The 21,232-nt window shown below is 55.8% G+C and overlaps 1 protein-coding gene across 1 annotated transcript in view; it reads left to right on the top strand.

Annotated features, from left to right (window-relative positions):
* Positions 1 to 20,849, top strand: part of N4BP1 (NEDD4 binding protein 1) — a 35,113-nt gene extending 14,264 nt beyond the window's left edge. Inside the window, exons 2-7 of the mRNA XM_053915186.1 lie at positions 6,102 to 7,801; positions 13,195 to 13,325; positions 14,956 to 15,052; positions 17,566 to 17,673; positions 18,444 to 18,551; positions 20,141 to 20,849. Of these exons, the coding sequence (XP_053771161.1) occupies positions 6,102 to 7,801; positions 13,195 to 13,325; positions 14,956 to 15,052; positions 17,566 to 17,673; positions 18,444 to 18,551; positions 20,141 to 20,489 (2,493 nt within the window). The 3' untranslated portion in view covers positions 20,490 to 20,849. The remainder of the gene's footprint in view (positions 1 to 6,101; positions 7,802 to 13,194; positions 13,326 to 14,955; positions 15,053 to 17,565; positions 17,674 to 18,443; positions 18,552 to 20,140) is intronic.
* The last annotated feature ends 383 nt before the right edge of the window (positions 20,850 to 21,232 follow it).

Here is a 21,232-nt window from a genome sequence, read left to right as displayed (position 1 = left end):
TTCTTTCTTTTTTTTTTAAGATTTTATTTATTTGGGGGGAGGGGAAGGAGGAAGAGAGGGAGAGAAACATCAATGTGTGGCTGCCTCTCATGCGCCCCCTACTGGGGACCTGGCCTGCAACCCAGGCCTGTGCCCTGACTGGGAATCGAACTGGCGACCCTTTGGCTCACAGGCCAGCATTCAGTCCACTGAACCACACCAGCCAGAGCTGTTTCTTTTTGTTGTTGTTGTTAAGCAAGAAACAGAGTTTCTATATAAATGACTTATATAAATACAACAAAGCCCAACACTGTACTACATTGTGTTTTCCTTCTGGTACAGCTTTTAATTTTTCCTGGAATTTCCATCTACTTGTGAAATTTGACTTGAACACACCCGTTTTACGAAGGTTCCTTTATGTCCGCCGTTCACGGAGCCCCTTGGCTGGGAGAGGGCCTCTCCGGCCCCTTCCCTGCTCCAGGTGGCTGGGTGCCAAGCTTGTCACTGCACAGCTGTAATCTTTGGACTTCTATTTGCCACTCTTGGATCAAATTCACTCAGCTATCTCCCGTATTTTTGGTGGCCTCTGTGTTAAGTAAGGTAGCTTCTCGAGGAGCGAGTCCATGGGGCTAACTTTCTCAGGCTTTGGCATGGCTGGAAGTGTCTTTGTGCCGCCTCACATTTGATGGGGATTGCGGAGGGCATGGAGTGACAGGCTGAGAGTCAGTTTCCCTTGGGATTTCGAATGCATTGCGCCCTGTTTTCCCGGGTCAGCCAGCGTTGCCGTGGAGAATCGAAAGCACACGTGAGACAGACGCAGATAGCACTGCGGACGCTTTAAAAACCAGACTGAGGTTGGACTCTCTGCCGGCAGCTTGTAGCCTGTGTCCAGGCCAGTTGCCTGCTAGAACAGAGGTGTCAACATCCGCTGTGGGACTTAATCACGATCAGAGTCTCATCGTATTCCAGGCGGCTATGACACAGCATTGCCTGGCGTGTGGAGAACTAGGAACATGTCCGTTCTTGTGGGAGAAGACAGCGGACACCATCGCCATGGTGACAGAGACGTCAACTTATCTCAGACTTTAAAGTATCTGTCATAAAAGTTCTCCAACAGGCAGTCGTTGCAACGGACAGAAGGTTTCAGCAAAGAAATAGAGGAACCGCATGGAAAGGCTAGAACTGAAAAATGCAATGCTCTCAATAAGTAACCCCCCCCCCGGAGGGGCTCAGCTTTAAATGGAGATGATAGAGCAGAGAGTCGGTGCCCGTGGAGGGAGAACCACGCACTCGATCTAGTCCGAGCAGAGGGGTGGAGGGGAAAGCACGGCGAGAACGTTTGCAGAAATAACAGCTGAAGACTTCCCGAACGGGCGGAAGATTCAGGCATCACGCTTCCAGAAGCTCAGTGAACACACACGGAATAAACTTGAAGACTTTCACAGCCAGATGCCCCAGAACCACGCTGCTGGAAACTGAAGACAGTTAAAAACCATGAAAGAAAGCATCTAGAGAAAAGCTACATGGATGTGAACGAGAATGAGTACAGGTTTCCCATCAGAAACCATGCCCGCCAGAGAAGCAGCATAATATTTTGTAAGTGCTGGGAAAAAAGAACGATTAACCAAAGATTCTCTGTCCAGTGAGGTTATCCTTCGAGAATGAAAATGAAATAAAGCGTGATAAAGCACCCCACTGAAGAGAAATCAGTCCAGCAGCCTGCTCCGAAAGAATTGCTAAAGGAAGTTCTTCAGACAGAAGTGATGGAAATCTGGCTGAATATAATAGATCACTTTCCCCTTTTGAGTTCTTTAAAATGAGTTAATGGTTGAAAGTGAGTTTTATAACGTGTCTGAGGGGATTTCACATGTAGGCCCGTGTAATGCATGAGATCCCTGTAACACAAAGGGCAGGGCAGGCGGGGAGGAAAGGGACCGAGCTAAAGGAACCCCAGGCATGGTGTTTGTGCCCGTGGGGTTTTAAGTGACGGAGGGGCGGGGGTGGCACGCAGATGCCAGTGCCGTTGAAGGGGGCACGCGAAGAGAGAGCACTTCCTCCCCCTCTACTCATTTGTCGTCGTATACTCCCGGTGCTAAAACCGGACAGACGACGCAAAGCAAAGGAGAACTGCGGGCCCCAGTTTCTCATGACTGTAGATGCAGAGGGCGTGGGAACTCCTGACAGGACGTGTGCACGTGTGACTCGTCAGTGCGTGAAAGAATTACACATCGTGGCCACGTGGCGATTGCTCCCGGGATACCAGGCTGGTCCGGTGTCCCGAAGTCGTCAGCGAGACACACGGGAGCAAGCTAAGGAAACGAGTCCCACGACTGCATCAGCGGGCGCAGTGAAGTGCTTAGCAGGTTCCAGTGCTCGTTCGTGCTTGTGTCCCGGGAAAAGTGGCATGCAGGACAGCTTCCTCAACACAGCAGCGAACATCCACTTACCAAACCTGGCTTGCTTCATGGCACCAGACTCGGCTTCTCCCCCGGTGGTGAACAGCACGGCGAGCGTGCCAGCTGTCCCCGCTGCTTGTCAGCACGGTGTCGAGAAGCCGACTGGCGCAGTAGGGCAGGAAAATAAAATAGAAGGCTTGTAGACCAGGAAACAAGTGTAGATGGTGTAATTGTCTGAATAGAAAACCCCAAGGAATCTACAAGAAAAAAATGCTAGAACTAGAAGTAGGTTCAGCGAGGTCACAAGATGGTGATTGGTGTGCACAGTCCGTTGTGTTTGTATTTACTAACAGTGCACACGTAGAAACTAGAGTCAGAACGCAGCGCCGTGTCCGGTCACTCGGAGGTGAAGTGCCAGGTTGTAAAACTAGCAAGTGTGCACGGGACTTGCATGCTTAGAACCACAGGACACTGATGAAGGAGGGCGAGGTCCAGAGAAACGGAGGGATGCGCAGACGGCAGCGACCCTCAGATCAGTGTACACGTTCCACGCAGTTGCGAAGCAAGACTATCTGTAAAATTGTGTGGAAAGGCAGAGGAACCAAAATAGCTGAAAATGGCTGCGACTTCAAGTGAAACAACGTAGGACGAAACTCATTTCACCACAGCCTGGCTCATGTAAGTAAGAGTGCGGTTCCTCCGGCGGCTCGCCGACGTTACAGCGGGGTGTGGTGGCCGTCCGAGGACCTGCTGTACTGGGCTTTCTCCTGCATGTGTGATACACGTGTGTGCCTGCGGTGACGCTTGGTTTATCAGCTCGGCACAGGAAGAGGTGAACGGCAGCAGTGAAGCGGAACCGCAGTAACAGGATTCTGTAATGAGAACTATGTGAATGTGGTCTCTCTCGAAACACCTCACCCTTCCTGTGACGGTGCAGATGGCACGTGCCTGCGTGACAAGGTCAAGTGCGCGAACGAGGTACCCTTGTTCGCGGCTGCTGCTGGCTGCCTTGAGGCAAGGCTGTCGGGAGGAGGACCCCGCTCTCCCTGAGGCCCCCCGTCACTGAGCCGTGCGGATTGACTGCAGGTGGCTGAAGCTGCCAAGGGCGAGCCATGGGTAAGGGGCAGCGCTGTAACGACAGTGCCGAATGCCGGCAAGGGTGAGGGACACTGGCTCTCTCCCCCCGTGCTGGTGGGTCTGGAACAGGGTGCGGCCGTTCTGGAACACGGCCATGCCATTTTGGGACACCAACACGCTCTTGCCGTGAGACCAGCAGTTGCCCTCAGGGACATTTACCCCAGAGAAGTGACAGGAAGTCCATTAACACCCAGTAACTATTCGCTGCAGCTTGGCGTGTAAAAGCCCCAGCCAGGTACGGGCACAGCACCCTCGGTAGGGAGGTGGTGCAATCCCCACGGTCTGTCCACATCCGGGAGTAGCACCCAGTGGTTGGTGGGAGTGCAGTGTGGGTGTGCAGGACGGCGCCGGTGGGTGTCGGGAGCGGCATGTGGAGTAAGAGGGCCAACCTCAGCAGTCCCGTACTGTCCGACCTATTTACATAACACTCTTGAAGTCACGGAGGTGTGGCGAGGGAAGCAGATTAGTGGCTGCAGGGAGGTAGGGGCAGTGGGTGAAGCGGGGTGAACGTGACTGTGAAGGGCTGACTTGGAGGAAGTCTTCCTTCCCATCCGGGGTGATTCTGCATCGTGGTCGAAGTGGTGGTTCAGCAATCTACACATATTCGGGGGATGGACGGGCGCAGAACCAGCCACACCCACTGTGTCGAGGCAGCTTCCCTGGGTCTGATGCCGCACGATAACTAAGTCAGATGTGATGATTGGAGGAAATGGTGAAGAGTACACAGAATCTTTGTGTACTATCTTTGCAACTTCCTGCGAACCTATGATGTTTTCAAAATAAACTGTTTCAAAGAAACAACTTCAAACCACGGCCCAAACGCGGCGTGGGTGCAGACAGGCAGTAGGCGGCAAAACGTCCGTCGGGAGGTTTTCTGGGACCCCGACATCAGTGTTGAGTGCCGCCAGCCCCTCCGTGGTGAAAGGGTGATCGGTAAGGGTGCTGTGTGCTTCCTGCATCGGCCGCGTTAGAAAAATAGCAAACTGCTCTAATTTAAACAAAAGGGGCTGCTCTCTCTGAGTGCAGCCCGCACTGCCTTCACTCTTCAGCGACTCCACCGACGCCCCAGGGCAATCCCCACGGACAAGGGGAAGCAGGGTCGCGGCCGAGCATCCTGCTGGTTAGGCCGAGCATTCCCTCTGGGATGCCTTTCTCACGTTTTTGGTGTTTCATCCACTTGTGGGTGGGTAAGCAAGGAGAGTGTGCGCACTTCTGTGTTCATTCCCACTGAAGGGGTGTGGCCGTTGTCACAGCAAAGGCTCACGGTAACCGGTGCTGCTTGGGCTGGACTTGGAAGTGGCGCCATTTTCAGGATCGTTGCTCTAATTCGGAGGCATCGATCAGGCATCCAGGCTCATTTCTTACAAATTCCTGTTCAGAAAATTTTCATTGATGATTTAAGTGTGGTGGTGGTATTTAGTTAAGCAGTTACAGTGTGCAAGACACTATCGACAGAACTTTGCATTTGTTATCTCGTGGAATCCCCTCAACTAGAGGACTGCACCGCCTTTCCGTCTCTCATCTCTCTACGGATGCAGGAGCTGGGCTTGGAGAGGGTTAGGGGACTGGAGCCAGGTCCCCGGTTGTATGGCTGGGGCCGGAGTCGGGAACGGGCTCCAGTGCCCGAGTGACGAACAAAGCCTGTTCCACTGTTGGCGTGTGCGCGCACGTGCTTGCTGGATTCACGCACTTCTGCCTCGTGCAGCAGCCTGTTCCCAGAGAGCACAGTTCCCTTCCGTGTGGCATGCAGGCCCCTTCGGTGCGAAATCTCACCAGAAACCCCGCATCACATCCAAGAACGCGGTGCGGTCCAGGGTTCTCTGGTTCTTCGTGTGTAGGCCTGCATTTAAACAGTCTGGTCTTTCTTAGAAAACAGGCATCAAGTTACATAGGCTATATACACTGTTCCAGCCAGCTGGGAAAAATTTTTGCTAAGTTAATCTTTTTTCTTTTTTTAATGTGTTCAACAAATCATTATGTTTTATTTGGAAACTATGTCAGTAGTGAAGCAAAAGTCAAGGTTGGTTCTGGAGTGATTTGTTTGACCTGATTATCTTGTCTCTTGAGTACGTCACCGTGGTAATAAGTGACTAGTGGCAGACAAAGGTGTCCGTTCTTCACGGGTGTGAGGGAGCCTGGCCTCGGAAGTCGCCGCCGTGCTCTGGACTCGGCCAGGCCTGACATCACATTGCAAGGTGCCCCGCTGAACGCTCCCTGCCTCCTAGGCTCAGTCAGATCAGCGTTTCCGGCTTCTGTAGAAGCAGTTAGCTTGTATATGTTCCTTGCAATTCTTTCTTTAAAGTGTGGCCCTTTTCCCACATGCTCCTGACCAGATGTGTCTAACCTCTTGGCGTCTCGGCCACACTGGAAGAAGAAGAGTCGTCTTGGGCCACACATAAAAAGCATGGCGACACGTAATCACAAAAAACCCTCATAACGCTTTAAGTACATTTCCGGTTCTGTCCTGGGCCCACAGGTCGGACCCTCCTGCTTTTGACTTTTGTACGGCTTGACATTTGTAATTACACGTGTAACATAATCCGTGTTATGAAGAGCTATTGTAAACTGATCTAATTCTTCTCCTTGCAGGAGTATATTAAAGGAATCTGTGAACCTGAGCTGGAAGAAAGGGAATGCTACCCCAAAGCCGTGCACTGCATTTTCGTTGGGGCGCAGGGCCTGTTTCTGAAGAGCTTGATCCAGGACACCTGTGCCGATCTCTGCGTCCTGGACACCGGGCTCCTTGGCATCCGAGGAAGTGCGGAAGCTGTGGTCATGGCCCGGAGCCACATTCAGCAGTTTGTGAAGCTCTTCGAGAGCAACGAGAACCTGCCCAGCAGTCAGAAGGAGTCAGAGGTGAAAAGGGAATTCAAACAGTTTGTGGAAGCCCATGCAGACAGCTACACGATGGACTTGCTGCTGCTGCCCCCCGCCCTGAAGAAGGAGCTGCTGACTCTCTCGCAGGGGGAGGAGGACGGCCCCTTTCCAACCGGAGACGACAAGGGTGCCCGAGAGGCCTGGGACTCCGAGCAGGCAGAGTCTCTGCAGGGCACCGCCCCGGGGCCGCCGGCCACCGCAGCAGATGGGACGGTCCTGCAGCAGGAGGTGAGGCAGAAAGCTGGGTCCCCTGTTACCGAGCTTACAAAACAAATGGACAATGTCTTGTCTGGCACACGGGAGGCACCTTTCGTCCCAATAAACGGCCTGACCCCCGACGCAGAGGCGCTTTGCAGAGGCCGGGTGTGCCACAAAAGGCGGTCCTCCGACTCTGAAGAAAGGCACACCAAGAAACAGTTTTCTCTGGAAAGCACTCAAGAGCTGGAGCTCCTACAGGACGGCAAGGCCTTGGCTGGGAGTGCGGCCGTCGACCTGTCCGACTCGCCTGCTGACCCTGACCTTGTCGGGCCAGATGGAAAAGACACTACTGAGGAAATGGAACACAACATCCTGGTCAACTTTTTTAAAACCATGGGCTATTCCCAGGAAATTGTTGAAAAGGTCATTCGGGAGTATGGGCCATCTACCGAACCGTTACTGCTCCTAGAGGAAATTGAAAAAGAAAATAAAAGATTCCAAGAAGACAGAGAGTTTTCGTCGGGCACCATGTCTCCAGAGACCAGCAAAGCCAGAGGTAAGGGTGTTTGCAGCAGCGTGAACGAGCTCACGGTGGATTCGGCCCCAAAGAAGACACAGGCTCAGGCGCAGCAGAGCGTGACGCCCAGGCCTGCCCAGTCTCCACTCAGAGTCGAGTCAAAACCGTGCACCTCGAACTGCAAAGCTAACGCGCTCAGAACAGCGCCACGGGAGCCGAGACAAGACCCCTGGGGCTCGCATCAGAGCTACCTGGGGAACGTGGACCTTGAAACGGACGGCCCCGCACCCTCTGTCGCCCCTCCAAGTCCCAAAGAAGTCAGCTTTGTTTCGAGAGGGGTGGCAGGTCACCAACCCAGAATTCCCGTTTTTCCTGAAAACGGTGTGCGGCAGCAAGGAGAGCCCTTGCTTCCAAACCCTCTCAAGTCTGCCTCGGAGAGCCGTCCCGGCTGCTGTGGCTCTCCTCAGTCTAAGCCAAACTGCCAGCCCTTTCCCCCACCAGCGCCGTGGCCCCCGCTGTCACCCTCGGCCGCTGACGCGAGGCTGGCGGGGCTTTCCGATCACATCGACTGCTCGGTTACGGGCGTTCAAAGGTTCCGAGATACTCTGAAAGTGCCCTACAAGCTGGAGTTGAAAAACGAACCGGGAAGGACAGATCTGAAGCACATCGTTATAGACGGGAGCAACGTCGCCATCACGTAAGTGCTCTGCCCGTCGTGCGACGGTTTCACGTAGGGCCCTGCGCCGCGTCCCCGGATGACATGCATTTGTAGGGACTGCTGTGTCTGCTTGGCTGATCTGTGGCCTTCCCTGGGGGCGGGGGCGGCGGGGAGCAGCTGGTTGGGAAAGCTTTGTTGTTCCGTCTTCCAGAGCTGTGCACTTGGCTGCACCCTGGGGACCCCACGTTCCCGGGCAGGAGAGGATAGAAAGTTCTCTCTCCACGTGGCTTCGCCCAGTGGTAAGCAGTGTAGAGACTTCCTCTTACTAAGACTGACTGACTTGTCGCTGGATTCTCAATACCGTGAATGCCATTAGGGTGGGGGTGCAAGGCTGGCGCTGCGGGCAAAAAGGGTTTCCTGTGTTTGCCACATTGTGCCGGTGCCTGGCCCAGAGCCGGCTGTGGCCGTGGCGGTGATGTGCTCTCGTCACTTCCGCTGATGGGGTGACCGCTGTCTGCTTCCTAAGGAGCTTCGTCGGGATGAGCTCTTTTGTGGGCCTCTGCTCTCACCGAACTTCCTGTATTTGTTTATAGTAAAAACAGCTAAGTGATCGTTTCTGTGCACCCTGTCTTACTCCTGCTGGGGGCCTGGGGTCTTCTGTGAGGGGCAGTTCAACATGGTGGCTAAGTTAGGGGGGCGGCAGCCTTTGGCCTGGGGCAGCCTCCTGCCTGCTGAGTTCCCCTGCTGTGGTCTGTTGCCTCTCGTCTCCCCCTGTCCAAAGGACATGTTTTATCACACCATTTCTACGACCGCCCGCCCGGTGAGGCCTCCCTCCCAGTCTTCAAAGTCAGTCGTTCCCCTGACGACTGCGTTTTAGGAAAGGCGGACAGAAGGAGAGCGGCTGCAGTGTTTCTCTGTATTGCTGAGGTCTCTGCGGCCTCTGCTGAGGGGGCTGAGAGGTTCGTTCACACCTTCATCTCTCGGGGATGCTCCGTGTGAGATTGCAGATAAGCTCACTACTGAGATGTGTGTGTTTAGGTATTTATTTGTTTTGTTAAATTTTTGGTAGCGTTTTCAAATAACTACACAAGAAGGTAGCACAGGGGCACAGGGAACCCCGTGTCGGGTGCACTTGGGATGCCCGTGGCAGGCCTGTCGCCCAGCTCCGTAGGTCTGGCTCACGGCCTGTCCGCGGCCACGTGTCAGCCATTTCTTCCCTCCCCCGGCCTGGGCCTTCCTCCCAGGCCATTGTGAAGGCAGTCTCAGGTTTGTCACTTCACTACAAATATTTTAGTGTGTGTTTTTAAAATAGAAGGTTCTTTGGAGTTTCAGTTTTTGAATGAATTGTTGATGCTGTTCTTCGCTGAGAGTCAGTGTTTCCCGCTGAAGTTAGAAGAGAGGCAGTAAAAATGCGCATACGCCGTCTTCATTCCCGAACACTGCTGCTCGTTGTCGCTGCCCTGGCTTGTGGGCGGCTCCTTTGGGGGCGCAGCCTCCCCGCCAAGTGCACTGTGCGGTCATGGTCGCCCCAGCCAGAGCCCAGCACCAGAGCAAACGGCGCAACATGTAGGTCCTGATTGTGAGGGGCCGTGACCCCGTCTTCACCTTCCGTGCGTGGAGAGAGGTCCCAAGTGGGCTCACAGGAGAGGAAACGCAGATTGACGCAGAGTCGGTGGTGGTGGTGACGCTCTTCTCTTCGGAAAGCCCTTTTGGAGCAGTCATTGCTTCTCAGCGGGGTGGCTGCTGGGATTTGGGGTGGTCTGTCCTGCCCCTGGGGCCGTAGCGCCTCCCTCCCCCAGTCCGGGGACTGCCCACGCCCACCCACGTGCTTCCTTGCACCCTCGGGCACAGCACCATCCCTGGAAACCCTCTGAATCAGTGCGCGGAGGGTGACCGCACGCTGAGGGGCATCAGTTTTTGTGAGAACTGATTGGTTTGGGAAGCCGTTGGTTTTCTCTGAATTCACAGCTGTCTTAAGGTTAAAAGCCCCACTTTTACAAAGAAGACAGATTCGCAGTTTAATGCAGACGGATTTCAGAATATCAGGAATTGAAATTAACCTATTCTGGAAAGGAACTGCTTACTGGGTATAGGTTTCGTTTTGCAGTGATGAAATGTTTGGGAACAAGAGTAAGTGGTGGTTGTGCACAGGGAACGAGTTGAATGCCACCGAGTTGTTCACTGCAAAAACGATTTTGTTGTGTGTCTCCCTCAGACTTTGGGAAGGTTGGAAGAAATGAGCCCTTGCTCTAAATTAGTTGTTTCAGTATGAAGTGTGAGTTTCCGCCTGTCCATTCCACGGAGCGTGGCCGTGTCTGTGTGGCCCGAGCCACCCCGGAGTCAGCGCCGGCACAGGGCGGGCGCTCGGTCGCAGTGTGCTGAGGGGAGTGAAGAGGAGGTTGTTGAAGATCGGGCTTTGTAGAATGACTTTTCACCACCCACTTACAATTTCAATTCCAATTGCTATTTCAGGGATCATTTTAGGTTAAACTGTGGCTGAGGCCATATATTTAATTCAACAAGTATTTGGAATCTTAAAGCCGAAACTTATGTGTCAGGTACTGTACTTTATCTTTTAAAACACAACCCTCGAAACAGTTTTGTGAGGTAAAGATTATCTGTGATTTGCATACCATAAAGTGGCTTAAGGATCTGGTCCAGGGCAAGGCAGGGCAAGATTCGGGCCTGTGCTGTGGTCCCCTGCAAAGCCCACCTCAGGGTGGGGGCCTCGGGGCACAGCGCAGTGCGTGGCCTGAGCCCTGCCAGCCTGGTTCGTCTAACCCCGCTGCTGGGGAAGTGGTTAACACAGACAGTGGAGCCCTTAAGCAAGAGGTTCTTGGAACCCCACCCCAGAGCAGCCCCGGCCCGCCCATCCCCCGGTTTCCGCAAAGCCCTGGTTTCTTCGCCGCCAGCTCAGGGTCTGCAGCTCACACACAGCGTGAGAAATCCCAGAACGCCCCTCGGAGCACCGCCGCTGAGACGCGTCTGGCCTGGGTTTTCCCCTTCGTGCCCAGGAAGGAGTCGGGGTGAGGAAGTGGGAACTGCTGCGGCGTGCAGCTGGACTCCACTGGGGTGGCCAGCTCGCTGGGGGCGGGGGACGCGGCCTGCTCCGGCAGGAGAGCAGGCAGAGCTCCGCGTAGCTGCGGGGTGCCCCTTCGCCTGCCACCACTGTGCGCTTCAACCATTCTTCCTGCTGGTCTTTCTGCGCCCGAGTTCCAGGGCTAATTTTATTAAAGTGGGAGCTGTAGAAGGAAATTCCTCTTTCCCGGGTAAATCAGAAAGGGATTTTCACTATTTCCCCACACTGCCCTCTCTGGTTCTGTGACTGTCATCAGCTTTTATCAGTTCTCTGTCATCTGGCACCCTTCCTTCTGGGCGACTGCCTGCACTATGGTGGGAGACAAGCTGCCGATGTGTGGCGCGCTCCCACTCGTGGGCCGGCAGGGGCAGGGCGCTGCCTGTCCAGCTGGCTCACCCAGCCTCTCAGCCTAGTGCGCATTTGTCTGCGGCTGGTCCTGGGAGCGCTCACGCACCTCCTCAGAGGTGGGGGTGTCACTGTGGAGGTGCGCACGGTCTCTGAGTCACAGCCGGTAGCCGGCTGGGCTTCCCTGACAGCGAGCGCGCTGGCTGAGACACAAGGGCCCCGAGACGGTGGGGGCTGAGGCAGGACGGACCCTCGAGTATTTTGAGGACAGCAGTATGGGTCCACTTGATTTTCTTCTGTGGTTGTATTTTCTGGGGAAATGTCTGTGTTCTCTGCTAGAGAGTTTTCAGGGTGCCAAAAGTGACTTGATCTTATCAGGCTGTTGTTGGCATCCCCTCTAGGTCTGTCCTGTCTGTGATGCCATTAGAATGATTTATTCCTTTAAAAGATTAAAAAAAAGAGAGACCCCCTTCCTCTACAAAAGCTACCTCCAATCTATTTTCCTATAACAAATGTCACATTGCTACATTCTTGCCCTATTTTGGACACTTCTGGGTGAACAGACCGCTGGGTTTTCTCACCAGGAATGGGTGTACTGCATGCGTCCTGGGGTGTGCTCACACCTGTGTGGTCTCTCATTTGGGGCTCACTGAGGAACAGTGGGCTCCTGCCTCTAAAAGGTGCTTCCAGGGCACACTTCTGGACATTAGGTGTTTGCTGTGTGTCCAGCCCACTCCTCCACCGTGAGGACAGATCCCTAGGGGCGGTACCACTGTGGGGTCCCAGGAAGGGCCCCGGCCCAGGGGGAGGGGGCCAAATCGGACCCCCCACTCACCCGCCCTCTGGCAGTGCAGCCTGGGCAAGTGGCTCTGTCCCTCGTGGGCTGTTCTTTTCCGCTTACCTGACAGGCCCATCAGTGTACTGGCTCCCCCCAGCTTCTGTGTCTTGGGGGCACAGGGCAGGAAAGCATTTGGAGGGGAGGGGAGGGAGGCTGGAGTCCTGAGCCCCTTGGAGGGAGGAGCAGGGCAGGTGTAAGGGATCCGCTGCAGGAGCGCGGCCTCAGGAAAGGCTGGACCTCCAGGCCCAGGTCGTGAGTGTGGTGACGCGTGGGGGCTGGTGGCCAGATCCCTTCTGACGAGTCAGGTGTCTTCAGGTGTCGGGGGAGCACGCAGCCAGACACTGGATCTGTCTGAGACCTGGGCCTGCGTTTCAAGGTCAGTCCAATGGGAGCTGGGGGTGGGTGGGGCCGCGCAAGCTCACCGGGCAGGACTTCCGAGGGAGGGGCAGATCCACCAAGCGGTTCTGACGCAGAGACACTGGCCTGGAGGTGCAGGAGTTAATGTCCTGGGCACACAGGTGACCGTGGGGGCCAGGGAGGTGCGTTCTGCTCGTCTCAAACTGGAACAGCGCAGTTTGTGGGGGGGGTTCTTTCTCATCTCATGGGTCAGCAGGTGGATTGCCACTGGCAGAATTCCAAACACTTCTTCAACCTTTACTTTTACTTAACTGCCAAAGAATAAAGTGTAAATTTTTTTTTATTGTTTCTTTTAAAATTTCTTGCCTGACTTTGGGGCAGAGGGCATTTTTTCATCCCCTCTACCAGGGGTCGTTCACCACCCATTCGTGCAAACCTTTTCCCATCAGCAGGGCTGAGCGGTGCTGCCAAGGCGGCTTGCAGGGCCCCAGTCCTTCCAGCTCAGCCACACCCCCACGCGGCAGCCTGTGTGCCTTGCGGTCCCCATAAAGGGTGCAGAGCCCTCCACGGCGAGACACCTGGGGTCATGGTGCTCACAGCCACCTCAGCTTTGGCGACAGGTCTCCTGGCAGAATTTGTGGAAGGTTCTTAGAGGCTGGGGACCAGGCAGGGAGCTTTAGAATGGGCTCTTCATCTAAGAACCACAAGTGAAAGGTGCCGCAAACAAGCAGCACCCCGAAGCTCAGAGGGGCAGCAGGCACAGCGACCACGTCACGCTCCTGCTTCATTGAACAGTCTCGTTGCTCCCCGCAGCCACGGCCTGAAGAAGTTCTTCTCCTGCCGCGGGATCGCCATCGCGGTCGAGTACTTCTGGAAGCTCGGGAACAGGAACATCACCGTGTTCGTCCCGCAGTGGAGGACGAGGCGCGACCCCAACGTCACAGGTGAGGCACGCCAACCATCTGGGCTTCTGACTCGAGGTCTGACGAGTCGGCCTGTGGTTGCAGCACACACCTCCTGTGACACAGGCAGCAGCTGCGAACACGAAGTGGCAGGTGTGTCGCCGCACCCATAACAACCGCCGCAGAGGGGGCTGGCGGGAAGCGCACTCGGGCGAGGGGCACCGCCACCGCGGCCCTCCCTGCGGGGACTCGCGGGAGTGCCTTCTGTGGCACAAAAGCTTTCCTAAGGCCTTGAGACCTTTATCCTTCCTTTAAGCTGGGTTTCTGCCTCTTTTTTAATTGAATTTCCCGGGGTGACACTGCTTAATAATATTAAGTCCTTAGGGTTCAGGTGTACACTTCTCTAGTAGTACAGCAGGTCAAATCTGCCTCTTTTTTAAACAAACTTATTCTTTTCCATCATGCTCCTTTCAGTATTATTTTTGAAAATGGTCACTTGATAAATTTGGAACCCTGAAATAGAACGTCTTTACTGGTCTCCTTAATTGCGGATATAAATAATTTCTGCGAATCACACGGTTCTGCATGGCCGACCTGCAGGCCGCACACAGAGGCTTGAACTTACTGTGAATCGTGAAACACTGAGTTGAGAGAAACTCCGGCTGGGTCTGTCACCCAGGCTGTGGTGGGAAGCCCCACGGCAGGGCCCTCTCGGGCGGCCCCGCACAGAGTGCCTGAGCGCCCAGAGAGGAGCAGTAAATCAGGAGGCAGGAGGAGAAGGCAGAATGTGCCCACCGCACTGACCGGGCGGTCCGACGTGGCCCCCGCTGCACTGGGGGCAGGGCCTGTGCTCCCCGAGGAGCAGCTTCCCTCCCAGCAGGTGCTGGCGGGCGAGGCAGACCCACGCGTCCTGTAGTTATTTTTGCAGGTCGGCCCCTGGACGAGTCTGGTGGGCCTTGCGCACGGCACGTGGCTGGGACAGTAAAGCCCTGTGTCGGCGCTGGCGCGCGAGCCAGTGCCGAGCGCCCCTGTAGTGGGGGCAGGGCCGGGGTCTCAGGCCCTGAGCATTTGGCTGCTTTTTTTGCCCGAGACTGGTCTTCTGGAATGTGGCTCTGGCCCTCCTTTCTCCTCTGTCAGGACACCCCCGTGAGAATCAGCACATGTTTGCACCAGTGACTGAGTGGCTGGGGCGGCAACCAGAGGGAGACCGTGACTAGGTCTTGGTGGGGACCCTGCAGGCCCTGCTGGGGTCCCGGCAGAGCAGCAAGAGAGCGGGTCCTCCTGCTGCCTCTCCCATCACTCTTCCCGGCCCCGACGGGGCTTCGGCCGTCACCCTCGTCCGCTATTGCTTGTCACGGGGCTGTCCAAGAGTCCTCGGTAGTAGGGCTCAGCACTTACAGGTTTGTGGCTCACTCTGGTTAATTTAAGAAGCAAATGAGCTGAACTTTTTTATGTTCAAAAATTGCTTGTCCGTTTTTACATTGCATTTGCCTTAGTACATGTTTTGCTTGATTTTTCCTCCAGTGAGTTAGTGACCTTGAGTCTGCCTGAGTCAGCAGAAACACAGGGTCCCCACCACTCTCCACGTGCAACATTTGGGGTACGTTCGTTTACGTAAACAGCGGGAAGATAGTCTCTTTCTGAATGTGTATCCAACTTGTTCCGTAAACAGAACAGCACTTCTTAACCCAGCTCCAGGAGCTTGGAATATTGTCTCTGACTCCCGCTCGGATGGTCTTTGGAGAGAGAATTGCTTCCCATGACGACAGGTATGAAGGCCGCTTTCCTTCCTGAGGCGGGCGGGGTGGGGAGGAGCCAGCTGCCTGCTCCACGAGGCGTGTCGTCGTGCGTCCGCACCCACGTCCTGGAGGGACGCGCTGCCCCCTGTGGGGAACTTTCATGTGTATGGTCGTTGATGCTACCTGTTTAATCATCTTCGCCGCACGGTGCAGGAACACTTTAAATAAGCTGTTCGGTTAGAATTTCTCAGTCTTCTTAAATGAAACACGACTGGGAATCCATTAGGAAAAGCAGGTATTGAATTACTGTCTTTTTTGGTGCATGCTAAAAGTAACGTTTTCTTGTCTCAGCTTTCTTGGTTCTCAAGCATTGCCTGTCTCGTGACTGTTTTGTGCCTGAGCCCCCAGAGTTTCTGCTGTGCAGTGGGAGGTGGTCTTGGCTGGCGGGGGCGGGGGGGACTGGGAAGAAACTGCACCCATAGGCTGGTGTGTCGCTCGGAAGGCGGGTGCCGGTGCAGCCTCTGCACCCTTCACATCTGTTTCTAAAAGCTTCGCCCAGCACCAGGCAGGCCCAGGGGCGGGGCGGGGCGGGGCGGGGCCCTGGGACACACAGTTCAGACACACTTCTGGTCCCGAGGAGCTCGCCACCCAGAGCAGAGTCCAGACGTGACCAGTGGTGCGCAAACCAGCCCTCCACCCTCTGGGGGGCCAAGCCAGCAAGAGCAAGCCTGTAGTGTCCGTGGGGACCTGAGTGGTGGCTGCCTGTCCTGCGGTCACCTCTTTGTGTGCCTTTGGCCTATGCCACTCACAGCCCTAGAGGGTTTGCCTCAGTGTTCCCCCCCACCCCGAACATGCCCCCCACTAGGGACTGAGTTTAGCTTAGAACCCAAGCTAGTGGGTGGTAGTCTGGTGGGTGAGAAGGGGACATGGTGGGGTTGGGGACCTGGAGAGGACAGCCCACATCCATCCAGCAGGAGGGCCAGGGGCTTCTCGCCACAGCCCCAGCCCTCCAGCAGCACTGGAGGAAGCTAAGGGACCCGCAGGGGGACAGGGAGGGCCCTGAGGGCTCAGGTGGCAGGGCGGGCAGCAGGGCTCACGGCCCTAAAGGGCCTCAGACCCTCCCCCCACACACACACACACACACTGCAGTGCGTGCCCGGCAGGCGGGGGCCCGCCCTCAGACTCAGTCCTCGGTGGTGTGGCCCCCCTGGGTCTGTAGTGGACAGGAGGGTGGGTCCTGCCCTACAGCTCGTGCACACAGCGGCCTGGCGCTCTCCAATCCTCTGGGTGGGCGCCACCTCTCACCACCCGTGCCCGTTAGAAGTGACTTGTGAAGTGCTCCTTAGTGAGTCCGAAGTGCTAAATCATGTTTACTCTCCAAGGTTTCCTCAGATCTCTGGGACTGGTGAGGCTTGTTTTCTTATTGTTTTAATTCCCTTTAAACACCCAGGACTACTAGTAAACTAGCGGTTGTTTCTACCTGTAATTCTAGTGGCCCACTTAGCTCACGGCTCCATTGTCTTTGTGCTGCCCTAGACCAGTGCCATCATCCTAAGGGGCAAAACTCCCACTGTTGCCCTGGCTGGGTGGACCAGCTGGTGGGAGTGTCGTCCATCCATCAAGGGGTCGTGGGTTTGATTCCTGGTCAGGGCACATACCGCGGTTGCGGGTTCAATCACTCCCTGGTTGGGATGCATAGGGGAGGTTACCAGTGGATGTTTCTCTTCCCACCCCCGCCCACACTTCCTCTCTCTGAAATCAATAGACAAGTCCTCAGGGGAGGATTAAAAAGCCAAAAACAGAACCTTCCATTATCCTCCCAAGTCTTTCATGAAGAGGGTTTGAACATGGATAATTCCAGCAGCTACGCGACTCCTCTTCCTGTTTAATTCAGAACCTTTATTTTTTATCGCCATGCGTCTTTTTTTTAGAGAGATTTTATTTATTTTTAGAGAGAGGTGGGGGAGGGAGAAAGAGAGGAAGAGAAACGCCCCCAACTGGGGACCTGACCCACAACCCAGGCAAGTGCCCTGACGGGGAATCGAACTGGCGATCTTTTGGTTCACAGGCCGCTGCTCAGTCCACTGAGCCACACTAGCCAGGACAAGTGTCTTTTCAGAAGGTGGAGTTGAGTGAGTCCGTAACTTGGAAGACAGAGTGGGAGCTCTGGACATAATCTCCTTCAGCCAGGGCGGAAGAGGGGAGCCTGCGGAAAGAGGGCCTGGAGGGCTGACAGTCCAGCAGCCAGCCTCAGCCCCAGCCCCTATGCGCTCGGGCCTCCTCGCGCCATCTCACCACCACCATTTACTGATGAGACAATTCCTGGAAAACACGAGAAGGCGGCGTGAGAGCCAGGCCTCCTTTCATAACCGTGCTGGCGGTCTCAGGGGGGTCAGCCCTTTGGCTGGCCTGCAGTCGGCAAGGGCGCGACTGGTCTGGCACCCAGCTGTGGCTGAGCGCTCCGGTGCTCCCGTGAGGAGGGCCCTGTGTTTCCGTATGGTGCAGTCCCCCTGCCCGAGGTCACCTCTCTCCTGTCTCCGCAGGTTTCTGCTGCACTTGGCGGACAAGACTGGCGGCATCATTGTAACGAATGACAACTTTAGAGAGTTCGTGACCGAGTCTGTCTCTTGGAGAGAAATTATTACGAAAAGGTAGTATTTCCTCCTTTGTCCTTGCTAGAGTGGTTCCACTGTTTGCTGTGGGTTGTGTTTGCATTTTGTTCCTTCTGTGCTCCCCTGAGGAGTCTGAACCACCAGCCGCAGGGCTGGGGGGAGAGGACAGCAGCCTGCGGCCCTGGGGTTGGGGCGCTTTTACACGTCACATTTGGGGAAGAGAGATGTGAGCTGCTTGGAAAGAACGCACACTGGAGGGGGGGCAGACAGAGGTGCAGGGGCAGCTCTAGGAGAGCGGCAGAGCCCATGAGGAAGAGACGGTGACCACTTTGATTAGTGGTGTCTGGCGGTCACTTGGAAGGACAATCAGAGCCCCCCATCCCAGTCGGGAGTTCGAGCCGGCTGGGTGGCTGGCCCGAGGCTACTGGCTGACTACCCGTCTCTCGCTCACTCCCGGCTGTAATTTCAGGTAGGCCATCCCAGGGTGGCTCTCGGCAGACACACCTGTCCACGGTCGGCCCTTCGTTGCGCACCTTTGCGTCCTAAGCTGCGTCTGTAAGCTTGCTTTTTAAAGTGATACTGAAAGTCAGGCTGAGAGAGGCTGCTTGTTTCTGGGCTCCTCACTCTGCTGTGTGCCAGGAAGAGAAGTCAGAAGGGTGGAAGTGGGTGTCCTTTTGCCCTGTGGGCAATTAAGCAGCCTTGTGATTTTGTAGGTGACTGTCACTTGGGACGCTGGTGGCTACTGTGCACAGTGGGGCTGCAGTCGGAGCTCAGCGTCCCCCCAGCTCTGTCGCCCTCCTCTGTTGCAGGCTGCTCCAGTACACCTTTGTGGGGGACATCTTCATGGTCCCCGACGACCCTCTGGGAAGAAGCGGGCCCCGGCTGGAAGACTTTCTCCGGAAGGAAGTCCCCCTCAGGTAGCGTCCTTGTCCGGGTGCCGCGTGCAGACATGCTTCTGTCTGTCCTCTGTGCTCGTCTCGTGCAGCCACGGTCTCTGGAGACTGGAAACGGCATTTTTTTTTTAAATAGCCTTAGGTATTTAGTGCTGGGGCTGTGGACGTGGAGACTAATCAAGCGAGCACCCTCAAGAGACCAAACCTTCGTTTGTTGTCCTTTCGGTTTTGGTCTTTTTGGTTCTAACCTAGGAAGGGAGGGGGCCAGGCCTTCCCTGTGGGTCTGAAAAGACAAAGCAGGTTTGGCTGATGGTCCCGTGTTAGCAAGGCCACTGAGATGCAGCAGCGGGGGGGGTTCTTCCCGTATTCACATCCACGGTCCTGTGCTCTGCCTGTTACATTAAGGTGTTTACTACTCAGAAGTCACCACCTGATGAGCCATGTTGCCTTCTGCCCCCACTGGATGGAGAAGCCAGTGCTCTGCATGTTTCTGAAATGGATTCGAAACTTTCCATTTTCTTTGTTGTGGTTTGGGTTTGTTGTTTAGGTTTTCTGTTTTGGTTTTGACTCAGTGCTAGTGTTGTTTCTCTTCCCAGAAGGCTCAGGTGATGGGCACTGTTCCCGGCAGTATTCTCAGTGCCTGACCGGCGGGGTCCCGTAACCCAGCAACAGGCCTTCTGTCTTTCAGAACTGGAAGAGGCTGCCCTTCGGTGTGTTTGGCAGCAGCTCCCCCAGCTTGCAGGGCAGGAACACCTTTCAGTGGGGAGTTTCCGTTCACGGGGGGAGACCCTTTCTGGGTTCTAGGCTTGCATTGGGGCCGGGGGTGCGTCACGCAGAGGAGACCAGTGCAGTTCACAGAAGGTGGACTTCTGGTCTTGGCGGTCATTTCCCTTTGGGGCCTTTGGGTTTTACTATGCGGACGAGGCTGTAGTGCCCAAAGGTCCTGCTCCTCTGCCCACGCGAAGAGAGTGGCAGCCATTCCCATACCCGCTGCACACCAGTGCCCCTCTTCTCTTCCGAACATCCAACCTTGAAACCCACTGCGGAGATTTGAGACCCGAGGCCTGCGAGCCTCAGGTTCACTGGTCAGAGCTAATGGGGGGTGCGCTCCCCAGCTGCTCCCCCACCCTGGGCATGCTGGCGGCAGAGCCTGTCCTGCCGCTCACCTAATGGCCTCTGCCAGAGCAGTGCGAGCTGATTAGGAAGTTCACACACCCACATGCGCACAGGTTGTGGGCGCCAGCACCTCCCCATCCAGAGCACAGGGAGAGGAAGCAGCCCCTGGATGGGTGGGGGCTGCCCGGTCGCCCACAGGGGTCCCTTTCTGTGAGGCCTCCCCAGCCGGGCCTCGAACAGAATCGGAATCTCCAGAGGAGCCCTGACACCCGTGCCTGCCGGGAGCACCGGTGCTGCTGGGGTGCCAGGGTGTGCAGCCAGCCTGCGGGCGGGGTGGCCAGGGAGGAGCCCCGTGCCTGGCGCAGCTCCCCGGAAGGTGCTGTCTGGGCCTGCCCGGCCGGACCTCAGTCTCACGTCCTCTCCTCCGATGTCGGGGCAGTGCCAGGGTCTCTGGTTGGTCCCACAGCCCCACTCACCGGACTCGCTTCCGTTCACAGAGACATGCAGCCCCTGCTCACCGCCCTGCCAAACGTGGGCATGTTTGACCCCAGCTTCAGAGGCCCGGGCGCCCCGGCAGCCAGCACCAGCCACCAGCCTCTGGCACGGGGTCAGGGCCCCCCACCGGGCCACTGGCTTCCTCAGCAGCCCCGCTTCCCCCTGCTGCCCGGCCTCCCGCAGAGCCTGCCCATGCCGGCCCAGAGGTCCCCCGCCGAGACCAGCGGGCTGCGTGAGGCCCTGCTCAAGATCTTCCCGGACTCGGAGCAGAGGCTGAAGATCGACCAGATCCTGGCGGCCCACCCGTACATGAAAGACCTGAACGCGCTGTCGGCCATGGTGCTGGACTGAGGGCCTGGCGCGCCGGGGCGGCGGCGGGGGCGACACAATGTGAAGAACCCATCTCCTGGTGGGGATGCTGTTGTCTTGTACAGAAGGAAAACCGGTGTTTTGTGTATAAAAACCTGGGTTTTCGAAGCCAGCTTTTTTCTATATATAAATTATGCTGCTATTACAGATTTAACATTTTCTGTAAAAGGAAAGTCTACATTTTCTGCCTGTTCAGAACTGTTTAATAGCAGTTACTCTCGAGTGTATTGACGTTTTTATGTTTTTTAAACTATTTTCCTTAAAGCTGAAAATATTGACAAATGGATATGATTAGCCTTTCTAAATAAAAAAAAAAAATAAGAGCTGCTTTGTTAGGGAAAACAGGACCTCTTAAAGTATATTTTCTTGCGATAACTACGTCCCGCCCACTAACAGGAAGTATGGGCGCCCCACCCCCAGAATTAGAGTCAGTGGGAGAGTTTTGCTCCCATGGGGTCCTTCACCCAAGCTGTGGGTGAGTGTGGCCCGGGTGCCACTAGATGGCACCTCGTGCCCAGCCCTTGTGAATGACAGGGCTTGGTGGGAGCCCTACCAGGAGCACCACCCTTCTCCCCCCTCCCACCAGCACAGGGGGCGGAGCCTCTGCTCCCCCCCCAGCTCTCAGGCCCGCTGGCCAGGCGCACACTCCCCTGACTCAAGTCTCCCCTGACTCAAGTTGTCTTAGCCTCAGAAGGTAACGAGGAAGTCGAGTAACCAGCCCCATC

This window comes from Desmodus rotundus, chromosome 12 (genome assembly GCF_022682495.2).
Source record: "Desmodus rotundus isolate HL8 chromosome 12, HLdesRot8A.1, whole genome shotgun sequence".
In the NCBI taxonomy this organism is placed as follows: domain Eukaryota; kingdom Metazoa; phylum Chordata; class Mammalia; order Chiroptera; family Phyllostomidae; genus Desmodus; species Desmodus rotundus.
Note: the sequence above shows the minus strand (reverse complement) of the source record. Positions and strands in the feature narration are given on the sequence as shown.